Here is a 24,835-nt window from a genome sequence, read left to right as displayed (position 1 = left end):
TCTGTGACAAGGGGAAAATTATCTGTCTTTGTATCTTTTCCTGTCTTATCTTTCTTTTTATTTCTCTCTCCTCTGTACTTCTAACGTCGATCAGAGTTATTGCCTCTCATGGCTGATGAAGGAGCGCGCAATTTCTAGGAGTGAGGATGAAGAGAGTGCATGTTGGTGCCCGATTATGATAGCTCTCTGCTGTCACCACACGGCATAACGAGAAGCTTTACAAAAAAGCTCAGCCGTGAAAAGAAAGTGCAATAAAGGCAAGACATGGTAGCAAGTAGATTGTTCTCATTCAGTGTTACGGCTGCAGTGTACATGCATAGCCTAACAAAATATGGCTTTCTTTCACCAGGCCTGTCTGACCGCAGCTGCCGGCTGCTAGCCTTGAGAGAGCTCATCAAAAGCCTACCACCAGCAAACTTTGAAATTCTCAAGTTCATCTTCCAGCATTTTGTCCGGTGAGTGAGGTTTGCATGGCACGTCGGCACTCGAAAGGTGCTGACTGTGCTTCTTCTGTTACTTTCTGCTGCTACTTCCGATTCAGCTCAATGTCATTGTGCTCTTGTGCAATGGAAGGATTTTGTTACTCACTTGAAACTTGCTTCTTGGGGGGCCACATACACCCTTCTTGTGGCTGTGAAGCTAGCTTTTCTGCAACGCAGTATGCACAGCTTTGGCGGCACAGTCACTTTTGAAAACAGTGCAGTTTGCTTTCGCCATGACATAGAGGGCATAGACTGGGCACTATCAGTATTGTTATGACCAAAAAACACTGCCCAGTCAAGTAGGAAACATGAGTCACATGATAGAGACTACAGCACAAATGATAGCCACAAGACAGTGTGGACACAAACACGCTGCTGTTTTTGTGCCAACTCTGTCTTGGGCTTCTTTAGTTTGAGCTGTAGTCTTAACCATGCTGAACCAACTAGCCAAATCTTCAGCCCTAGGACCTTTTTTACGGAGAGGAGGATTTCCTTCTTTCTGGGCTGTTGCACGAGAGTACAAAAGTCGACGTCACAGCCTCGGCAGTGCATTTTTTTGGAGGTCTCGTGCACTAACAACAGCCCAGAAAGGACTATGGCAGCACACAGGTAGCCTTGTGTGAAAAAGCCTATTAGCAGCAGCTAGCAACCTCTGAGAGGAAGATTACGTTGAAACAAGACGCACGAAATATACAAAAAATTTGATGCAAACTGGGGTGCAGTTTAATACATGGATTTTGGTGTGCAAGTCGGTTTCACTGTAATGCAAGAAGTCTTGGGGGTGATTGCTTACACAAAACATATCTTTTTGTGCTTCAAAGATGCTCGAAAACTCTCTTTTTACTGTCTTGAAGCTGTGCCAGAACTGCATTATTCCTGCTCCCCGGGCTTCCCCGAAACACCAAAGACCGCTTCTACCTCAGCATTGTACACTTAATGTGGAACAGTGTGAGCTATTAATGGCTTATAAACAATAAAATTTAGTGGCAAAAAAGGTCTGTCCAAAAGGATTTGTGTTTTACACAAAGTCATGATACAAGACGAAAACCGTGCAACTTCGTGTAAAACTGATTAGATATTTTCAATTAGCATAAAAACTTACGTATGGTATAACCTGATTGCAACAGACCTCCATACTCCATAGTGAAGAGGATTTTGGTTTGTTGTGAAAGGAGTATGTAACATCCACGTACTGTTGCAACAGACTTTTATGGAAACACTGAATGGGTCTGTTACAACCGGAGAGAATTACAAGTCATATAGTACAGATTTATTCTCAATGGGGCCTAAAAATTAAAATTTTTTGAAAATCTCTTTTTCAGTTTCTGTAGCTATTCTTTAGTAGATTCCAAAATATCTTCACTGATAACTATGTAGAAGTGCTGTAAAAAGTTTTTCTGCCTGCCGAGGTGGTGAAAATCATTGTGGAAGCTGCAACAACAACAAAAAAGAAACGGCATTTCTCGAAAATTTCTAGCTTCACAACTGCCCACCACCATTTTGGGCTTGTCATAAAAATATTTCATAAAAAGCACTCCGTGTTCAATATCCCGGCTGCATTTCCGATGGAGGCGGAAATGTTGTAGGCCCGTGTGCTCAGATTTGGGTGCACGTTAAAGAACCCCAGGTGGTCGAAATTTCCGGAGCCCTCCACTACGGCGTCTTTCATAATCATATGGTGGTTTTGGGACGTTAAACCCCACAAATCAATCAATCAATCACTCCGTGTTCAAAAAGTAGGTGTGTAAAAATTCATTTCGAGGCCTTTGACTGGCTGCTTCTGCCTTGTTGCTCCGGGATAGCATCGTCTGCTTCTTGTGCGGGACGGGGTTGCGGCTGTCTAAAATCGCGTTACTGAGTGACATTTTCGCATTTGTTCTGTGTTCACGGGTCTACAACGATTCAAGATACAATTACGGCTTAAGGCATCTGCAAGCGGGAGTTCAGTCATCAGATTACAATTGCGCACTGCACTCGTCACATACATCGCACACGTGCAGCTTGAACCGATTGTTACAGCATTTACTCATTGGTGAGAAAGTTGTGCTTATCAGTGCTTCGAACCTCTTGACAAAGACTGCCGCGGGACTTTATTTTTGTATTCGCGATCAAGCATGTCATACCTTGAAACATCGGGTGCCACAGCTATGCACATCGCAGCCGCATGTCTGCTGGAAATTGTGGCTAAGCCTAACTCCGCCCTGAACTTGGGGGGCAAGACCATTGCGCTAGCGGATATGTGATTGTGAAGAAGCCGTAATGTGATTCGTCGCAAGCAACGCATAACATCGGCCGCTGGCTACTTAGAACCGTGAATAGGCATCTGGCACATGGATAGCAGACCATGGCCGAACTCGCCAAGCACCAACCACTTGAAACAGCGGTGGCAGCGGCCAGCACATTCGTGCGTCAGCACCCAAACGCTCAAGACCAAGCATGCTGCGCATCAATTTTTGTTGCCGTAGCTTGGCATAACTTGTGGGGTCTCTAAAATGAGAACACCACGCTCTTGAAGTGGACGGGCACAGAAAACGCGGTCAGAACAAACCAAACAACACGCATTTGTTTAACCGCTTTTAGAACAACGATATCGAATTATTATAACATCAATTGGGGTCAAATGCTAAATAACCTTACACGTTATTACACCACACTCAACATGACAAAACAAACACAAGAACACACTCAAGGTGGCTTCACCAATGCTTGACTCACCACAAGGTTCCCCGGCATGCTACCTGCGGTGCCGCACACCGGGGACCCTTGCCAGAGACAACCATTTGTGCCGACCGCCACCCGCCAAAGAGAACCGCTCATATCTCGAGCGCCACCACCCAGGCCTGCCGCCAGGCGCCACTGCCGGCGCTACGCACTAAGCATGATGATGATGGTGGTGATAACAAATGCTCGCAAGCACAACGCCCCTTACTGCACGATAGTTGTGGACCCGAAACGCGGCCTATAAATGAGAAACGCGCACCGTGAGGCACAAGTAACTTTACAAGGAGTGTTAGCACTCCCACAAACTAATAATTAACAGATCGGAGATCGGTGGCCTTTGTTCCTAAATCGGTATGTCTATCTGCAGCGCTATTCCTGTCCTAAAAGCATGCCAAGCAATGTTTGAAGTTGGAAGTAATAGAATTTGATATGTCTGTGGTAGAAAAGTCTGCTGTAAGAAAGTCCTGACGACTTTACTGGCCTCACATTTTAATCAAATATATCCGAATGTCCGTTGTACCATAATCCGTGGTAAACCAAGCTCAATCAATGGAACAAATAGGGAGGTTGGCGTAATGCCGCTAATCAGTATGTCTGTTGTAAGCAGATTTGTTGTAATAAGGTTATACTGTAGACAGTAAAAATTTCATTGCCTTAGGCCACAAATTGAAAAACTTCTTTTTTGTAGCATGTGCCCTTGAAGCGGAATCGGGCTGTAAACATGCAATAAAGACGAGACCTGCTGTCATGTAGCGAGAAATCTGTCTCATTTGATTCATGACTGGTTGTAGGAAGGAGAAGTGTACGGAGATTACGAAAAAGATCTATCACTACTTTTGCAGATATTCTGATTCACAGTGTGTTTAGTGCTTCAGTAGTTATAGAGTCAATCATAGATTGGCAAGACTGAAGAGTCTTTTTGATTTATATGTGGGTTTTAACGTCCCAAAACCAACCCATGATTATGGGAGACGTCGTAGTGGAGGGCTCCAGAAATTTCGACCACCTGGAGTTCTTTAACGTGCACCCAAATCTGAGCACATAGGCCTACAGCATTTTCACCTCCATCAAAAATACAGCCGCCCCAACCGGGATTTAATCCCGCGACCTACGTGTCAGCAGCCGAGTACCTTAGCCACTAGACCACCGCGTCAGGGCTGAAGAGTCTTTTTAGCGAGGCTAATGGGTGAAACATAGCTGTAAAATAGAGCATACAATTAAAATGAACACAATATGAAGATGGCAAGTTAAGTGCCTTTACCAGTTATTTTATTAGACCTCTGAACAATTGGCTACATATCGCACAGGACAAAAATATTTGCAGAACTGCAGTTCTAATTGAAAACAACAAATGATAACAGATAATGGTTCTTGATTTCATGTGACCAGATTTAGCAAGTCTTGCCAAAAAAACTTCAATCACGAGATTGACACTTCAATCTCGTTATAATGTAACGAACTATAACGAAATAATAGATATAACAAAGTAAATGAAATTCCTCTTGGAAGCTCTATTGAGAACCATGCATTGTAAACCTCGTTGTCGAAGTAAAATTCACCGGTAAATGGATATAACGAACTGAATTAGTCTATAAAAAAACCGACTGTGTTGTGTTAAGTATTTCGTTTTATACAGAGTTTGACGCTCGTTTGGCACGGCTCTTTCAAAACTTCCGCGCCGACCTTACAGCCATGCCCCGCGCGGCCGAGAGAGCCGTCCTCCTCACACAGCCAGCGGAGGGATTGAGGAAGCGCTCAGGGGGTCACATGACCGAGAAGCGGCGTCGCGGTGCAAAGCGATTTCTCTCTCACGACGGCAACGACTGTGTCTTCGCTGCTACCATGGCTGCTACCCTCTGCATCGATAAAGGAATACTCTCCGCGACAGCTTCCTTTATTTCTTTCTTTCTCTCTCTCCGTGCACGGCCTTGAAAGGAGAAAAGTCTCTACGTGCAGAGACGGAAAAGGGAGAAGCGTGTCACAGGCGCGTCACAGATCGGTATTTGAGAGAGAGCAAACAATCCGCCACAGTCTTTTCTTACCTTTTCTTTTCCTTCTTCGCGCGCAGCGTTGAGAGGTGCCACCGCGGGATTGGGCATGGTGCTGAGAGCATTTTTGTAGCGCGTTATGTTTGAATTAACCGTCGCAAGTGATTGTGCATTTGAATTACAGGGTGTTTTCGCTCATTGGAATACACATAGCATTCACGGGACCTCAGCATGAGTTCAAATTAACCGGAAGTTCGAATTAAGCGTGTTCGAATTGAGGTTCGACTGTATTCATTTTCTGTTGCACGCCCGTAGCAGTACATTGGACCGCAAGGCGGTTTCCTTCTTTGCATGCTTATAGGTGTGAGCCCATCTGAGCACACATTGCCGCCAACTGTTATAATCGATATAACGAAATAATGGATATAACAAAATAATTGTGGCTCCGCTTCAACTTCATTATAACGAGGTTTAGTGTACTTGCCGTGGAAACATTGATGGGATTCATCTTGCCCCTATTGACCCCCCGCCCCCCCCAGTGCTGGTTAGCGAACCGGCTGTCTGGTTAATTTCCCTGCCTTCCTCTTTGTCCCTCTGTCTTGGTGGGTTTCATACCATGAATGGCTGCTGTCTTGTTGTTCCCAGAGTGGCTGAGAACTGCCGCCTGAACAGCATGGACAGCAAAAACCTGGCCATCTGCTGGTGGCCCACACTGCTGCCACTCGAGTTCAGCGACATGGGTGTGTTTGAGAGAGTGCGGCCACATCTTGAGGACGCTGTGCAGACCATGATCGACCAGTTCCGCTTTCTCTTCTGTGACCAGGACGAGGTACTCAGCGTCTGACCGACCATTTGTTTTTGTTTTTTCATCTTCGCCGTCGCCACCGCTGCTATCATTGCTGCTACCATTACTACTCTGGCGCTCGCTGGTCTCGGGTCTGACCAGCCGAACGTTGCAGCACGTTCGACGTGGCATTCCTCCCGTGGCCCCATCTTGTGCCGACCTGGCTGCTGCCGCTACGTCTAAGGAGTGCTGTCTTCAAGAATCTCGTGTGGCCAACGTCGTTGAGTGCTGTCTGTGCACGAGTGTGTATACGTGCGTGCACGTCTGTGGCGGCGCTTTTAATTTATTCGTTGATTTGACACTGAGGCTGTGCGGTAAGGCACTGTGCCGGAGCTGGGGGGGGGCCGAGGTTTTCTTTTTTTTCTTTTTTTAATACCCCCCTTTTTTTTACTTTCCTCGGCACGACCCTGTGATATTTGTACATTTTTATTCCTCAAAGGTCCCATGTACATTTGTTCCCGTCACTAGTTTTTTCTTCCCAGCATTGCTTCTGTGTCCAAAGTCTTTTGTACAGTGCAAGCAGTTTCTTTTAGCGACAGGAAAGGGGGGAAAGGGACTCGTGCTCGTGGGGCTTCTGACTGTTGAACAAAGCAGCCCACTCTTCGGTTGTCTTCAACTCCCACTGTCTTCAGGTTTTCGTACCTTTCTCTTGCGTTTCCTCCTCGTACACTTGCCTCAAACAATCTTTAGTGCGACCGAAGACGGTGGTTGTCAAAAGCTTGTCTCTTAATATGTTTCATTGGGCCTAGGTGTTGCCTCAAACAAAATCAAAGCCACTTGCTACACGACATTCATAACTTCTAAGTGGGTGGTGTAATGATTGCCAGCTTTTTTTTTTATTATTATTATTATTATTATTATTCGTCTTGTGACGTCTGGTCTTGGTTCACCCTAAAACTACGGTGGTGACATGCCAGCATTAATGTATACACTTTTAGCTTTTATTATTATTATCAATGATTTCTTTTTTCGAAAGTAATTGCCGATGCGAGAATCTACTCAGTAGACACACTTTTATAAGGAAACGTCCTACCAGCTTTCAATTGAGCATGCCTATGTGGCCGAAAATGTGGGAATGGTGCCACAAAATGTAGACAAGTGCGTGATCTTCAAAATTATTTTTTAAGTGCCACACTCGTAACTGTCATTTTGATAGCCAACGTGCCGTAGTGTTTTGTGTACTGATGCGTCAATAGGAAAGGGCTTTACTCTTTTTTTGAATGCGTTTTCTTTTTTTGACTCATTGCTGGCATAAAAACTACAATGTGTATGTTAGTGTCATCATCCTGCTGTTCTGGTGTGGATGGAACATTGACATTGCTGTCAAAGTTTGCCAAGAAATGTTCAGTGGCAGACTGATTATTGAACAGCAAGACCCTCATTTGCACCTGACATTAGCACGGCATTCGCGGCACCCCTGTCACATGGGCCAACTTTGGTGCACTTTTGAGGGAATGCAGTTCACTGCTTGTGTCATTCACATGCTGTAACATGGGACCGCTTAGTGCCACTCTTTGCAATGCGCACATGCCGGCACCCCCATTCATCGAATTCGCTTTGTTACTTCACTGTATCTGGCCTCGGTAACACTCGCTCATAAATGAGTTATCAGAAGCTGAGTTTGTAACACATCTTGCAAACTATTGTTTTTTGTTATGAGGAATACTGTTATGCATCGAAACATACTATACCGCTAAAACTAGTCTGCTGTTCTAGCTCTCAGGCAGTTTTCTGCCTCAGCCACCTTGCTGAGCACATGGCTAGCAATGGCCGCATATTTAGCTAAAGTTTATGTAAGGGCTGGTTTTTATTGCTTTAAAAAACTGAGGGCATATTGCACTAGTGCAATGCTGAAATGCACAGTGGAACTTGCAATAGACCTAGTTTCTTCCAGTTTCTCTAAGCTTGGCAAATTATGCTAGGCCTGCTTAAGATATGCTAGGCTTGGGCTAAATGTGTCTTGGAATATCTAGGCTTACTTAGGCGTAACTATACTTGGCTTTATTATCATTACTTAATAAGTCATAATGTAATAATTTTTACTTAATTAGGTTGTTTTATTAACCTTGGCTGTGCTAGTCTACATAATTAACTTGAAAATAATCACACTTGCCTTAGTTTGCCCTGATGTAGTAAGACCTGGTTCAATTGGTCTTCACTTTTATAGACCTGGCTTAGTCGTTGCTTGATTGGATTAACTTAGTAGTGTTGACTTAGTATTGGCTTAGCCAGTCAGCCCAATCAGTATTACTTGAACTAATTCGCTTAATTAGTGTTGCTTGCAACAATTAGCTTGATCTCTCGCCCCTAAGATTTATTGCGTACCGCGCCAGACAAATCGGCGCCGTGTCTGAGCGAATCAGAAGGTGGAGATGATGAAGTGAGCACATGCTGGTTCATGATCATAATTTCTGTTCGCATTACTTGGCGCAACGAAAAGCCTAAACAGTCCTGCTGTACAAATATTGCCTGAAATAGTACATATTTGTTGTGATATTCGAGCAGCCATCACCTTTACCACCGATTCCAAAGTGCGCTTTTCTTTTTGTGTAGCAACGTGCTGCCAAACTGACATTCTAAGTGCACTGGTTAGAAATGGCAGAACTCGCTGTTGTGACAGGGGTGTTGGGCATCGTGGCACAGCAAAAGTTGTTGATGTCATCCTGCAATAAAAGCCACTTTATGACACGCTAAAACAGTGGTTTTCAAGGTGGTAACAGAGCGAAATTCGCTGTCAGTGGTGAAACGGTCATTTGCTCTCATCGGAAGGGTTAGCGGTGAGCAACCAATTGATTGGAAATTTCTTCTGTAGAGCGATAGGAGTGATATTGCCTTTGGGACGCACCAAAATTTCCCCTAGCCGACTGACCCTTTAAAATTGTGTCGACTTGTTTCAGTTATGGCCACTGTCCCACATTAAAAAGTGAGTTTTGACTTAAATGTGTTTTTAATAACAAGATACATGTGCTCTTTGCTACGATTTAAGAACAGTTAACAATGTCATAATGCACTGATTTTTTCATTGCATTTGAAAAATTGTGCACTGTTTGTCACGCCAGCTGCAAATATAAAATTTGTAGCCCTTCTGAAACAAAATCACCATTGGTGGTGAGACCTAGCCAAGTAAATGTTGCAAATGGAATTGTATATATTGCTACAATTGCAGCATGTCAAGTAGCCCCAAAGCAATGTACGATCACTTAGCTTACGAGAAAGAAAGGTTTACATGAATTCTTGAAAAACTTTTTCCTTTCTGTAGTCATAAGGCAGCTGCAATGATGACAGGAAAGTAGAGAGATGGTGTGCCATGACCTCGCGACTTGCATCGTCATTACTAGCCCTTCTGGCTTGCCAGCCTTGATGCAGCATCTGGCTAAATATTTGAGGTCTTGCTTTGGATGCGTGTCTGCTATTGAATTAATCATATCACCTCGTAATTAGGCCTTGTTGTCAAATGGTACAAGGACTATGCATCACTGTGTCATAAATCGTGCAGCAATTGTTTGCAATGCCAGTATTCTAGGTGTGCCACGTACAGTGCAAAAGGAATAAGCAACACAAAGCATTTTTAATTACTTTTTTTAATTACATTTCCTAGCATGACTTGCAAAGTCAGAGGGATCGGAATCACAAGAATCAGTCTGCTACTGTGCATGTGAATGAGCGGTTCACTGGCAGCAATAACATGACTAGATACCCATATTGAATGTACCTCCAACTTGTTTTCTGCAGTGTTGTCAATCCTGGAAGCATTTGAATCATGAATAAGTGCATCATAGTGACAATGAGGGTCATCTGCTTTGTACAGTAACCACCTGAAAGGTTTATTGGACAGGACTGAAAGTGCAGTCGTTGCATGACATGAAATAGCGGACATGGAAATGCTGTACGACACCACACCACAAATCTCAGCAGTGTGTTTCAAGTGGTCACTGTTTGAAAGTGTTCATTCGTTCAAATCAAAACTTGGAAACTTTTTTGGCAGCATTCTTTGTAGAGCTCTGCATATGGTGCCATGGAGGGCTTTCACTTCCTGCGTGCACTGGTGTTCTGAATGTCGGAAAGCCTTTGAGCACTGTGCTTTCTGTTGAAACCAGTTTGTCAAATCCTTGTAAGGTGGATCGGGTTTCTAGGCAGGCAGGATTTTGGAAGCGCTACCGCTTTTGTAGCAGCTATGAAAACAGAGGAATGTTGCAGGCGAAGTGACAGCCAATCTTGCCAAAGTTTCTGGACTAAAATTTGCAACGGAAACACAAGATGCCCTAAATAGAAAAGACAGGACATGTTGTGTTTTTTCTATGTACCAACTAGGCCCAAATGAAGTTTTATTGGGCTTCCTAAAGTTGTCTCAGTCCAGTGTGTTTCACTCCTATGGTTTGCTTGCCGACTGTTGGAGTTCACCTATGAATTAATCAGCGTTAGCAAGGTGACATTTATGTAATCGTCAATCAAGCAAAAGCACCGAGCAATGCGTAGAAGAGCTATCACATAGGCAGATAGCCAAATGTTCTTTTCATGACGTCCTGTGCTTTTGGTATGGCACTGTTATCGTTGGTGCACAAACATGCGTCATTTCTTGATATTCGTGGAAAACCATTTATAGATTGAAAATTAGTTATCGTAGTGCAATTCCAAGCACCATCTCGTGGAATCATGTTTTGCCGTTAATGCAGTGTGTGGTGCAAGAAGCAGCTGTGCAATACCTATTTTGCGATAGCCACTTCCAGATCATGCTGAAAAATTCTTTTTGTCTCTTCAGTTGATGCACTTTCACTTTCATTGTTCTTGCCTCCTCATTTCATTGGGCCAAAGATGGAATTCAAGCTTGCTGGAGGTATAACTGGCTTTAGCAAACAGTGCTGTTTTCCCCGTTTTCTAGATTAAACGGTTAGGCCCATAAAACTTACTTTCAGGACTGCAGCCACATGCATTCTTTGCTTACAGAGGTTTTTTTTTTTTCATTGGTGCAGAAAATTTGTGTGGAAGTTGGTGGTGCGGCTGCGTTATTGGCTTGAAGAATTTTGCGTAATGTTCCTGCATTTAGTTCGTTAATACTTTAGCACTGTGTGAATGCCACCGTGCTTCATCTGTTACTAGTACAACAGTGCCAAAGCTACATAGCTTGCGGCCCCGCCGCAGTAGTCTAGTGGCCAAGGTACTCGGCTGCTGACCCGCAGGTCGCGGAATCAAATCCCGGCTGCAGTGGCTGCATTTTCGATGGAGGCAGAATTCTGTAGGCCCTAGTGCCCAGATTTGGGTACATGTTTTTAAAGAACCCCAGGTGGTCGAAATTTTCGGAGCCCTCCACTGCAGTGTCTCTAATAATAATGTGGTGGTTTTGGGACATTAAACTCCACATATCAATCAATTACATAGCTTATGCTGCAGTGCCATGCCGTCTTCTTCCTGTATTGTTTTTCTTCATTCTACTGCATAAATAGGGGCTGTTCCATTGTTTTTTGTTGGTGCGGTGCAGCAAGGAGGCTCGATTGTAGAGAAAACCAAAATGGATGAATAGGATTTAGTCTTATAGTGTTGTACTTTCGTACAATGAACTATCAGATGAAGTTTAAAAATCACACTTTTTTATATTGCCATCTTTGGTTGCAGCAAATATCTAATATAACTGATGTAGGTGATCTTTCCTCAGATGTGACTTTGTCGTTGCTACTAAGCTCTGCCATGCAGAATGAAAAGGCATTTTTTATTCGCCTCAGGATACTGCGCTTATGACACTAGCCAAATAGTATAATAAACAATGAAAAGAGAGAAAAAAACGAAAGGGAAGAACTACATGACAAATGCTGACTGCCAACTGGAACACTTATTCCGCATAACCTACGCTTAAATAACAAATCTGCATACCACATCTACATGAGGGGCCGGTTTGAAAAGAAGTTACAAATTCACTATCTGTGAAAGTGCAGATGGCTGAGCTCTTTGACAAACAAAACATTCGTGGCCTGGGCGACGCGTGCATCTGCCAGAGCTCTGATGTAGGCAGCTTCCGCAATTTTTTGCTGGATTTTCCCCCTGTGATGATATAAAATGGTGGTGTTGAAAACTGTGGAAGCACAATGCGCAATAAATGTTTCAGCCAGCACTCAGCATTCGGCCTATGCAGCTATTCCTTTTTGTCTCTCATATTTTTCAGATGTACATTATTGTGCATTCATACCAATTAGCGCAGCTTAGCACTGTTTCAAACCAAATGGCATGCCTCATTTACATACTTTTGGCTGTAAGATTTATTGCCTGCATATTTTTGAATTTTTCAGAAGGAATATTTATTTCCTCTCTGTCCATGCTGCTTCAGCTTTCACGCCGCTGTAACTTTGGCATAACGGAATCCTTGTCTTCAGCTGGAAGGCTCAGAATGTTGGCATTGCCTGGTAAAGGTTCTAACGGGTGCTTTTACAATACAGTCCAGACTTCTGTCCAGCATCGTTCTTGTTGTGTTTGTAGCTACATTAGCATCTTGGGCCACAGTTGCACTGCATGTGAACCCAGCTTCAAAAGCTGACTGACCATTTATGTACTCCGCCACATTAAGTTTTTTTACTTTGAAAGTGAATGAAAGATTGTTTTCTTCTTTCTAGTTACCGCCAAAATTTGCTCTTTTTTTACAATCTAGCTGAGTGCCCCACATTAAGTAATAGACGTCACGTAATATTGGCAGGCTGTTTGCAAAGACACATTCATCGATCATTACTTGACTCCTCAATAAAGCTTTTGAAGTGAGGCTTGACCTATATTGAAAATTGGTTCGATTACACAACTTGTGCTGCTGTATAGGAAATTAAAGGTGCGACTCCTGAGGCACATAGCTTCTGTAGTATATCTCTGGCACTGCAAAGAGGGCTCTCGTCATACGATATTCTATCTCGTTAGGACCACACCTCAACTTGTTTCTTTCAACTTGAACCTTGAGCACAGTACTGCGTTTTCAGGCTCGAATCTCTTCGCAGTTGTGACTTTCAAATGCCTGAAACCTTGCCCATGTTGGTCGCATACTTGTAGGGCAGTGCGCATGACTCACCAACTCGTCAGAGGGAAGCAACTATGTAGATATACGGGTTATGTTGATGGGTCATGTACAAGGCGTACAACACTGCTGCCCACTGTCAGTTGAGTGTATCTGTTGATGGCTTGTGTGCACGATTACTCTGCCGGCATGTTCAAGCTGAGGTTTCTCTGAATTTTTGTTTCAATTTTCATGAAGGCTTATGCAGCGGAATCCTGTTTTAAAAGATAAAACCAAAGCCTGCTGCCAGCAAATTATTTCGTAATGTCCAATGTACTTATCCAGCATGTCGATATTCTCCTGACACCCACTCATTGACTGTCCATTCTTCACTAAGGCAGAGGCTTCATAACTTTGTGAAGCATTGAAGTAGGCAAAATTGCACTGGTCACCTTTGTTCAGGAGTCTTCTTCAAGTCATAGCTCTTGCACAAAGCTCGATAGCCTATTTTCTCATATTATATTTTATTGTAAAGGCATCCCAGTGATCTTGCCTAAGTCATCTTGGAGATTAAACTGTCGGTTGCTGCCATCAGCAGACAGTTTATCTGTGCTAATTGCTATTGAACCTTGTCATTCGCTTCCACAATTTGTTGTTAAGGCTAATCAGCAAGGTCTGCCTTGGCAGGATTGAGAAATGCAATGCAGCCACTATTACTGAGAATGGTGCTAGATGTGTAGCTCCATATTAGTAGCTAGCCTGCATTATCATTTGCATAGTTTGCATTGATGGTGACACTTTCAACTAGAGGTACAGTCTTGAGGACAGTCCAGTTTATTTACATACATTGCATATGGAGAGTGAAACAAAAATCAAGTTATTTCGAGTCTTACCACTGTGAGCTGTTTGAGTTTTATTGTACGTCCTGTATTAGTGTACGTGAATCTGCATAGATTTCCACATTGATCAGCATTGGCTCTTTATGTGCATTAATGTGCAATTGCAATGGCTAAACCACCGAAGCATTATCTAATAATTTAGGTGGAAGTAATAGAAAGCAGGCCAAGCAGGAGGACCATGTACTGCATTGTAACATTCCACTGTCTAACTTCGAAGCAAACTTGCAAGTTCAGGAGGAATGTTAATGTAAATACATCTATGAAAATTTTGAAAATAAGGTTAGTGAAACTGTTCGTTGTAACAGCTTCTTTGCCGAGTTCCACACCGATTCAACCAACCTACTCCAAGGACAGGCCGTCCAGATTGCAGTCGTAGGAGCTTGAGAAGCGTGCGACTGTGCTGATCGTGTTCGTATTCGAGCATAATGGTTCCTAAATGACCCTATGTTAGTTGCTTCCTCTAAGAAAACTCTCCATGGCACCTTCATGTGTAGCTAACTAGACGTTATTTTACCACGCATTTTAGCATGCCTTGGAGACGCATTTATAATTTTCGTCACTCATCTTGCGGGAACTGTCAAAGTTTTATTGCGATCGTTTTCATACTCGGAAAATGCAGCTGTGCCAGTGCATGCATTGCTTGTGCTGCCACACACTCTGTGGTGCTCGCCATGGAAAAAATGTATTCCGAGGATGGGGTGCAGCTTTTTGTCACTCGTTTTTCCAAGCGCCTGCGCACCACACTGCCGCCACAAACGGGCCAAACACAAAGCCAGGGCCTGGTTAGTTGGGAGGGGTGCAGAGGTTTCAAGATTCTTGAGTATTTTTTCACGGGTGCCCCGTACTATATCTGTCTCTCTATCTCTGCCTTGGCCCTGCGAGTGCTGTATTGTCTCGAGGTCGCATCAGGAGTGCCCGCAAGAGGAGGGGAGTTGTGCTAGAATGGTGATACAAAGGACTGTGTTGTGTGACCACCACTCGTAGCCGAAAAAAAAGCGTAGCATGCCTGTGTGTGTTTGTATGTATGTGCGTGTGTGTCTAGAAGCTGTGTGTATGTTTTTCCTGGTTTCCCTGGAAAGCCTTCGCGCGTGGTGGGCTACACCTCCTCTGCGGGCGAAGATCAGACTGGGGGATTGGACGATGGAGAGTGTGTATCATATGGCACGTGCTTTGTGCCCAGAGACGTGTTTGTGAGTGATGTAAAAGAAAAAATAAAAGTGAAATATAGAGCTAGGAGAGGAGACCAACCTGTGTTCACTTTTCAACAAGAAAACAAGAACACCTTTGTTATATATGTCAACAAAAAAAAAATGGCTCGGAAGCGAGGCCAGGAGGACTGCCAGGTAGGTTTGAGATGCATCTGAACAGCATCGCACAGCCACTCTGGCATTTTTGACCCACTGTTACGTGGCCGTTGGAAGTTTGACTGCGGTCGAAGACGCCCTACCCGGCATTGCCACTGTGCCTGAACTCCTACAGGCTGCGCCTGCACCAGAGGCCATGCAGGTAGGAGACGCACCGCTGGTAGATCCTGCAAACGTCCCACCACCGGGTGCCGCCCGTGTAGAAGTCGTCCGAGCTGACGTTGAAGACGTCGTCGGCATTGCGACCAAGGCCCTCCTGCTGCCCAACCCTACACGGCGTCGTGTTGGTTGCTGCGTTGCGTCGTTGACGTCCAAAGTACCACCGCCCCCCTGTCCGGCGGCGGCGTCCCGTCGGGTCGCGGCGGCACTTGAGCAGACGCTGCAGACGCACGCACAGTCCGGCCCATGGGCGTACCCACGTCGGCCGCGGTCGCTGCTCGATTCGCGGCTCCAGCGGGTCCTCAAGCCACGGCTTCAGCAGCTTGCTCGTGGACAGCACGGATGGATCGACCACGCGAACGGGCGTCCGTGGTGAAGTGGGACTCGTGCTTTGGACATAGCTGCTGCCGCTGGTGGTGGTCGTGCCGTCGGAAAAGCGGTCGCTGCTGTCACTGTTGCTTAGGCTTTGGTAGCCCTGCGCGATGTAGTCCTTCTGAGTGGACCTGGTCGACGACGTGCTGCTCAGGAGCGACGTGGTACTGGGCGTGGTGCGGTAGTCGACGCGCTGGCTGCTCACGTCCAGGATGCGCGCCGCGGGATGCTGCTCGTCCTCTTTCTCGCCGGCCGTCTTGGACGTTTGGGAGAGAATGCTTGCGTGACTCGTCGACGTATCGGCCGAACGTGGCCGTAGAGGGATTTGCTCGTTCTCGGCGTCTTCCTCCTCCCAAGGAAAGATGTCGAACGTGGAACAGAAGTCGAGCGACAGGAGTGAGCCGGCCGGTGTCAGGTACTCCGTGGACTGGCTGATGTCGCTCCCAGCCCGCGACTGGTCGGCCGCCACGTCGCCGCCCATGCCGGAGGAGGGCCACGGCAGCTGGCCCGGCACCGTGCACCTACCATACTCGTCACCGGCGCCGGCGGTACCAGTTGTGGTGGAGCACGGAGTCTTGAACGGGTCGTTGCTGCACGAATGCGTCGCATAAATGACGAAATATGTGCACCCACGAAATTCGATAAAGTACGACGAATGCGGACTTCTGTGGCTTTCGAAGGGGGAAAATGTGACATGACGAGTGTTAGCTATACCACATCATGACACTGCAGCTCTAGGCCTTTTCGCAGGACGGTTCCTGAGCACTGCCTGTGTCCGCTCTTTGCTGTGGTAAATAGACATGACACCCCCCCCCCCCCCCCCGAAAAAAAAGCGCACTGCCGAGGCACTAACATCAATCTTTGTACTCTCATGCCACAGTCCAGAAAGGTGTTTCCTCACCTGTGAAGGGGTTTGTAGGCTTTTTGCAGAGAGAGGGTTCTACTTTCTGGACGGGGTACAAAAGCTTATGGCAGCATCGGCAGTGTGGTTCTGGGTGTGGCGCGTATTAACAGCCCAGATAGGATCACGGCAGTGCCCTGCAAGCCTTCGTTGACTATGTGGCAGCAGTGATGCTAAGGTGTACGGACTCGCTCGCTGTATTTCGTGCCGACCGGTTGTGCCCCCGCGGTCTCCGACGACAGCGCAGCTCTGGCCGACTGAGCTCGCCCTACGCCATCTCCTGACGCCGGCAAGAGCTCTCGCCTAGTGGTGCCCCGTCCCCGGACTCCCGCGACCGTGTCCATCTTTCCTATCTCCTCTTCCGTCGCTCGTGGTCCCTGCGCCTCGCTCTCTCCGTCCTCTCTCTATATATATACATTTTAGTCCTATCCTTTTAATCTCCTTGCCCCCATCCCTTGTGAGCTACTGTTGAGGTGTCGCACTCTGATGCAGACAGTTACGGGACTCACTTTTCTCTTTTCCCTTTAAGATTCACATAAGCTAAGGTGTACGAACTGTTCGAGCGCTGGAAAAGTGACGCATGCCTGGCCGCCGCTTTATGGTGGCCCTCTAGCCACCATAGCCGCTTGTTTCGCCAGCGCGCCTATTAGTGCAGCAGTTGTCTAGTTTAGCCTACCGCGCATTGTCCTGTCTCTCCTGGCAGGGCTGGCGGTCGGCGTCGTCTTCACGAAGCGGGGATAGCGTGGCGGCCTCCATGGCTGCAATGGCCAGTCGCTTCGTCCTTTTTGGCGTCAGATACGTGTTTCCACGTGCCGCCATGAGTACGTGCCAGATGCGCGTTCATGCATGTGCAGACGCGTATCCCCATGAGGGAGTAAAGAAAAAGCTTAAATAGAAAAATAATAGTCCTTTTTGAGGGCTAACAAAGTTTTCACAACCATTACTCCTTTAGGGGAGTAACAGCGAGTGCATGCATGCATGGCTACTGTTCACGCAGACGGATACCCCATGTGAGGGTAAAAAGGGCGTGGAATTAAAACGGCACTAAATGTGTGCTGAGCATTTCAATAATAGAAAAAAAAATGGCAGATCTCACGTACGGTGGGAATCGATTATGTGAAAAGCACGAATGAGTAAGGTTGATATGCCACTTTAAAATCTGCACAACGTTACGAGGTGGAGGTAAATGATACCGTACATGACTTCCGTGTCATGATTATCGTGTTTGGATGCGTCGTTTACATTCGTCATCTATTCACGTTACGTGATAACAAATTTAGTATATGTAGAGCTAGCGAAACGACCGCGAGCACACTATGAACGTGGTATGTTGTCATGTTCTTGCATGACAAGGGTGTCAGGATTATGTTTGCACCAGTCATATATTTCGTCATCCATTTGCGTCCTGTAAAACTAAATTTGTTACGTGTGGAGCAAGAAAACGGCCACGAGCGCATCATGAAGGGCCCAATATACTCCAATGTATCGTTGATGGTGAAAACGTATTTATTTATTTATTTACATGAAATTTTCTGCGGAGAAGCTCCGAGTAGTCGAAGATGCTTGGCTTGCGGGGGGGGGGGGGGGGGGGGGCTTAGTGCAGGGCTCTGCTTGCAGCAGCCGCTCTGCGGGCCCGGTTGATCAGACTCAACTGATCTTCCAGGTTCTCGCTGGCCAGCAGCTCCTCCCATCGCTCCGCTGTTGGATTTTGCACTGGTTGTAGCTGTAATGGCCTGACACTCCCACGTGACGTGGTACAGAGTGGCTTTAGCTGAACGCCATGGGCAGAGAGGAGTGTATGCCGAGGGGTGCATTTTACTCAGGATGTGCAAATTTGGAAACGTGCCGGTTTAAATTTGCCTCCAGCTCACCGATTCCCCTTTATTTAGTGTTCGGTGTGGTAGCGAATAAGCTTTCCTAAGTCCTCTGTAATGGTTTAGGATGGCCGAATAGTCGCAAGGGACCGGAACGAGTTCCTCAGGGGCGGAGTTGGAAGGTGCTCGGCTCGCATACCCTCAAGCTACCCTATCTGCTGCCTGATTCCCCTCCCGTCCCATGTGGCCCGGAGTCCATATAATCCGATGCCAAATTTTGAGTGGATGTGTAATGGAGTGCTCGCCAGTGTCTGTAACGCTCAGGATGACGTTGAGAGCGGGTTGGCTGATGCGCCCCTGTAGGTACAAGCTGCTTGAGAGTCCGTGAGAACTGTCAGCGACCTTCGTTGACTGTAGCCGAGGGCGAGAGCGAGCGCGATGGCAGTTTCTACCGCACAGAAGCGCTGGTACGTTCTGTGAGTGTGTGGTCCACGACTGTGGCTACAGCCTTATTGTTTGCATGGTCGTAGTTGGCGGCGTCAACATAGTACGTAGTGTTTTTGTGTGCATAAGTTCGCTCGAGGGCTTCCACTCTGGCTTCCCTCCAGCCCTGATGTAGTCGGGGATCCATATTGCGGGGGATGGGAGCGACCTTATAAGTGGCACGAAGTTAGTCCGGAATGGGCTTGCGACGAGCTGCGTCGTGAAACTGCCTGATTTAGCCAAGGCGTAGGAGCAGGTCACGGCCTGTAGGTGTTTGCGTGAGCCGTTGCAGTTGTGTGGCGAGTTGCGCTTCACAGAGTTCTTCAAAGGTGTTGTGTAGGCCCAATGCGAGGAGCTTGCTAGAAGGAGTACCCGGTGATAGCTTGAGTGCCGCTTTGTAGGCCTTGCGGAGCATTGCGTCTACTTGGCCCTGTTCGCTTTTGGTGAGGCGTTGGTAGGGCAAACTGTATGTCACCCTACTGACCACGAGGCTACGTATGAGTTTCAGGGTGTCCTCCTCGCGCATGCCATGCGACGAGTGGCTACCCGAGATATCATTCGGGCCACTTGTAGTGTAGTGGTGCGGAGAAGGGAAAGTGTGCGATTCACATGGTGGTTCGACTGTACCCACATGCCTAATATTCGAATGGTGGATTTCTCTGGGATTTGTTTGCCAGCAAGGACGACCTGGAGGCGGGAGCCTTGGTTGTTCTGCGCCGATGGTGGGAGCTTGCGTCGATAAATTCGTAGAAGCTCCGATTTTTCTGTTGCACAGGCCAGGCCTCGTGCCTGCGCGTATTGTTCGACGCATGTGGCTGCCTGCTGCAGGTTATATTCTTTTTCTCCAAGGGATCCCCGCGTGGCCCAGATGGTGATATCGTCCGCATACATTGCGTGATGCATGCCATCGATGCGGTGGAGTTCATGTGCCAGGCCAACCATAGCTACATTAAAGAGTAGCGGGGAAATCGCTGAGCCTTGCGGGGTGCGCTTGTTCGGAACCCTGATAACATGTGATCGGATGGAGCCGAGACCAACTGTGGCAGTGCGGTCGGACAAGAAGGAATGTAGCGTTGACGCGCGCGCACGCTGGGCACAGCGGCGCTACGTTAGTAAAACGCGTGACGAGCATCCATCGGCGCGGCCCGACGGCAACCAGTGCGAAATGCGACATGCTGCATTTGCGTCTCCCTCTTTTCGTGACGGAGGGACGCCATACGCGCTGAAACTTAAAATTAAAAACTAAACCCTTCACTGCAAAGTACCAGACCTCAACTTCACTATTTTAAGGGGGGGGGGGGGATAATTTTAGGTGTTGGTTCACTAAGTATTACGGCTAGGTGGCGTTAGCCGCCGCCCGATCTAAAGGGTACAGCGTGTTCTGTGGTACAGCCACATCAATCCATCCATCCATATGGTAGGACCGGCGCCTGGTGTGGCAACGCCGGCGTGACGCGACCAAATGAACGCCGGCGAGCACGCACATCGCGTCACGTCGAAATGTATTGGCGCCTTGACTGCGGCAACTAGTCATGTTCTCACATGACACGCATCTCATGATTGTCATGTTTGCACTAGTCACATACCTTCGTCATTCATTGACGTCACGTAATACCAAATTTGGCATATGTGAAGCTAGCGAAACGGTCGAGAGGGCATCATGACTTTGTCATGTAGTCATACGTTGTTACATGACACTCATGTCGTGATTATCATGTTTGTATGTTTACCTATGTCATCCGTTAGCGTCGCGTAATACTGAGTTTGATATATGTGAAGCAAGTGAAACGGCCGCGAGTGCATCATGAGCGTAGCGTGTAGTCATGTTACATAACACGCATATTATGTTTATTATGTTTGCACCAGTATCATACCTTCGTTATCCATTCACGTCCCGTCATACCAAATTTGATATAAATGAAGCTTGCAAAACGGCCGCCAGCGCATCATGAACGTGGCATGTAGTCATGTTGTTACATGACACGCATCTCATGATTTTCATGTTAGGGTATCTCACTTGTGTTCGCCATGCAATCACGTCATACCACACCAGTTTTGCAACATGTCATGTGAATGAAATCACCGCATGAGCGTCGGGACCATGAAAGGTAAATCATGACATTCATTAGATACATGTCATGATTTTAATGTTGTGACTAGGGAAATATGTTCTTTATACAGTCATGTTATGCCATACAAAGTTTGCTATCGATACCATTAGCGAAACGGCCAGGAGAGTTAAAGTCGTAGGCGGATAGATAGATAGATAGATAGATAGATAGATAGATAGATAGATAGATAGATAGATAGATAGATAGATAGATAGATAGATAGATAGATAGATAGATAGATAGATAGATAGATAGATAGATAGATGTATGTGTGCGCCGACTGGTCGGCGCGCCGCCGCCGAGAGTTTTCGCCGCGCCGCCGACGCGAACAGATTTATTTTTCAGGGACTTTAGAACTGATCGGCGTACTGCCACCGCCGATTATTTTCATCGGCGCAATCGGTGCGCCATTTATGCGCCAATACTGACTTTTCACAGATTTGTCTTTTTATTTTTCACCCTGATTTATAGCTTCGCTTCACATTTTATGTAGCCAGTAAAAACCAGACTTCCTAGTTATCTTCATCCAGCTTCAGAGGCCGCGAGTACCACTATGAACAGCGGCACAAGTTCCGCGGCCGCTGCATGAAATGACATATTGGACAAATTGACAAAAAAATAAATGTAACAGTTACAGTAAAGCATAGACGCTGCCATCTTAGGCTTAAGAGCAATTTTTGCTGGTTTTCAATGTCGTAATTAGCAATGATTATGGTCATACGACGATGAATGTGCTGGCCCAGCGTGTTGATGCGTGCGAGTTCACCGTAGCACTATTCGAATATTCATATGGATGCAAAACGGCATCATTATCAGTCGACGATGGCAGCCCATGATCGTGCCCAAAACAGGGCGTACGCACAGAAGAAATGAAGTGGTAGCAGTGCAGCACGAATGCAGCGCGTTAGGTGAAGAACTACACAAAGCCCCGAAGGATGAAATCGAAAGGAAGACGTTTAGTGGAGATTAAAAGCGTCGAGGCATGATACAGGCTCGAACCTACTCAGGGTATATTATCACCTGTCCGTGGTGTTAAAGTTGATAATTTTCGAGGATGACCACTTATAAAATAAAGTTTTTTCATTCCATTCCATGACCACTCATATGCAGCGTCTCAACATGCTGCAAAAAATATTCACCGTCTGTTTCATTCTTTAACCTCCGTTGGTACCGGCCTTTTCAGGCATCAGATATCCGGGATGAAGATGCCAAGGCAGTAAGATGGCAAGAGAGAGAAAGGAAGGCTGGGAGATTAACCAGATCTTGGCATCCGGTTTGCTGCCCAGTACTGGGGGGGGGGGGGGAGGAAATAGGGGCAAGGAAGGGGTTGTAGAGAGACAGAAAAGAAAACGCATGTGCACTCAGGAGTAGGATGGCAAACTTAACAGAGGATTTATTACATTCTGTACAGACAGGGCGAGAGATCTCTTGCGAATGAGCTGGGTGGCTCATTATAAAGTGTGCGTTTTGACTAAATCAGGGAATGGGTCCAGAAGGAGCTGTTGAATGACGGGGGGGGACACACCATTTCTGATGGTGCCGCTCACACTCGCTCAAGTCAACGTCTTTGATTGGGGCGTGGCCACCACACTGCACCTGTGACACCAAGAAACCACTGTGGTCGTCTCGTCGAACGTCTTATGGTGTCGGAATGCCACCTCACTTCCCGGCTAAGATGGACAAAACACGGCGGACAGCAGGCTGGCAGCCCTTTGGTGACTTGTCTGACGAACAAAGAACGCCGCTCTGCCCCGTCGGCCCAGTCGCCGCGTGTAACAACGCTATATAAGTGGTGAGCAGAGGCGTAATAAGCTTGTCTGAGGCCACAAGTTTTAAAAAGAACAAAATAAAATTTAAAAAAACATGCCAGCAAAAAGTTTACAAAAGACGGCTGGATTCGTCAATAATGCGGAGACAGACACTTGAGCGACATGTCATATATGACGTAGTCCAGCAAACATGTTTTCATCACATAACTTGAACGGACCTACTGGCACTGGAAAAGTTGAATAATAATTGTTGCGGACAATGGGTATGTACTTCCGTTGTGAAGATAATGCTCAGAATCAACCAAAGAAATCTTAACAATATATTCAGGTCTTGATAAAAAAGTAAGCCAAGTTAGAAAGCTCCTCAGGTGGCCAAGTAATGAATTACTTCCCCATACTTAATGGTGAAGTAATTTGCAAATAAATAATGCAACCGCTGTTAAATTGATATTCAATGACGTGACCGCAATCAACGGTGTGTCGTCGATATGAAAATTAGAACGTTATCTGCGGACACGAGCGGGCGAATGCAGCGGAGAACGAATATGTCGCGTAATAAAAGCGATGTGATGTTGCACATTTTCGCCTGTTCAATTCCGTGCCCTTTTGCTTGCTCGTGATGTATTCGAAGGAGCTAGCCAAGTCTAAGGTAGAAGTCAAGCAGAGTAGCCGGGGCTGATAAGAGCAACGTTTATATACACTATTTACACACTAAAGGTAGCATCATGGAAGCTTGATGGGAGCTTCTGAGAGCTGGTTCAGAGCGTCTAGGTGCTCGCGTTTTACGCCCTGGTCTTCCTAAAATTCTCTGCAGGAGAAAACAATGGACAGTTTGCAATAATCTGCAAGGCAGCTTTTCTGAAAGGTTAGTTTTTCAACCAAGAACTCTCGTTCACTGACTGCTTTTCTCGCTCATTTCGTTTTTGCCGTTCCCCTTTTTGAGATCTTGCTGTGCTCGCGTGCCTTCGATGGAATTTGGAGAGGTGACATTTTGTTGTACTCGCGGGCTCAAAATGAAAAAGAAAAGTAGTCTGTGAACGAGAGTTTTTGGTTGGAAAGCAAACCTTACAGGAAAGCCGCCTTGCAGACCACTGTAAACTGACAGACAACATGTCCATTCAGTTCAGGGCAGTCGTCTTCATCTCCGTCCGCCAAATGGGGGAGGGGAGGGGGGTAGTGGTTAGAAGAAGGCACCTAATTTCTGCAGCCCAGCAGGGAGCGCAGGGCGCAGCGAATAAGGAATAAAAAACGAAAGAGGGTGAAAGAGGGAGAAAGTCAAACACTGCCTTCTTTTCAACCCAGAAAAGAGAGAGGACGCACGTTCAGTTCGTCACACGATGACAGAGAAACACAACGTAGGTCACAGTGCAATAATACGCACAACACAGCACAGTGCAATAACATTGCATCGCACGTGCAGAATAGGGTCTGCAGCGCTAGGCAGGCTAGCACCACAGAGTGCGGGAAACATACCTGACGACGAATCCCAAGCTCTCGGCTAATTGTTCAGCGCGTCTCGTGGCACGTCGAACAAATCAAGCAGCCTCGACTTCAAACAGCTCTTCCTAGGTAGTCAGTCAGCCAGGCGTGTCCAAAGAGTTTTTGACGAGGAGAGCCAACAGCCCTAAAGAATTCGAAGTATGACTTTCGTGTTGTCGCCGCTTTTGGCGCACCTCGAGAGCGTTGATCCGGAACAAATCAGGGTAGGCTTAGCTGCAATCGACCCCCGCTTCCAAGCGGTGCCCAGCCAGGGAGAGGCCGATCTTAACATCTTCTACAGACACACGCACACAAGCACGCACAGTTTCACTCCGAGAGGGAATTGGTAGTGGTCGCAATGTCGTACGTAACGTGCATCTACTATAAAAAGGCGTGCACTGTATGCGATAGCTTCTTTTCTTTGAAAGTCTTCTAATTCTAGTATATTTTCAGTATATAGCAGAAGTATGAGACTGTTGTTAGTC

General features: G+C 46.5%; 2 protein-coding genes across 12 annotated transcripts in view; one reads left to right on the top strand and one right to left on the bottom strand.

The window, feature by feature from the left end:
- The window catches only part of LOC119180831 (rho GTPase-activating protein 190-like), a 155,265-nt gene extending 140,131 nt beyond the window's left edge, over positions 1 to 15,134 (top strand). For all 11 annotated transcript variants that reach the window (XM_075883732.1, XM_075883730.1, XM_075883731.1 and 8 more), the window contains 2 exons: positions 350 to 455; positions 5,837 to 15,134. In XM_075883732.1, coding sequence (XP_075739847.1) covers positions 350 to 455; positions 5,837 to 6,035 — 305 coding nt within the window. In that variant the 3' untranslated portion in view covers positions 6,036 to 15,134. The remainder of the gene's footprint in view (positions 1 to 349; positions 456 to 5,836) is intronic.
- Positions 13,461 to 17,622, bottom strand: LOC142785280 (uncharacterized). The gene is made up of 2 exons (XM_075883733.1): positions 17,371 to 17,622; positions 13,461 to 16,383 (listed from the first exon to the last, which is right to left on the bottom strand). The coding sequence occupies exons 1-2, from the start codon at positions 17,511 to 17,513 to the stop codon at positions 15,372 to 15,374; spliced, it is 1,155 nt and encodes a 384-aa protein (XP_075739848.1). The 5' UTR covers positions 17,514 to 17,622; the 3' UTR covers positions 13,461 to 15,371.
- Positions 17,623 to 24,835: the final 7,213 nt, after the last annotated feature.

The sequence above is a fragment of the Rhipicephalus microplus genome, unplaced genomic scaffold, assembly GCF_043290135.1.
Source record: "Rhipicephalus microplus isolate Deutch F79 unplaced genomic scaffold, USDA_Rmic scaffold_20, whole genome shotgun sequence".
NCBI classification, from domain to species: domain Eukaryota; kingdom Metazoa; phylum Arthropoda; class Arachnida; order Ixodida; family Ixodidae; genus Rhipicephalus; species Rhipicephalus microplus.
Note: the sequence above shows the minus strand (reverse complement) of the source record. Positions and strands in the feature narration are given on the sequence as shown.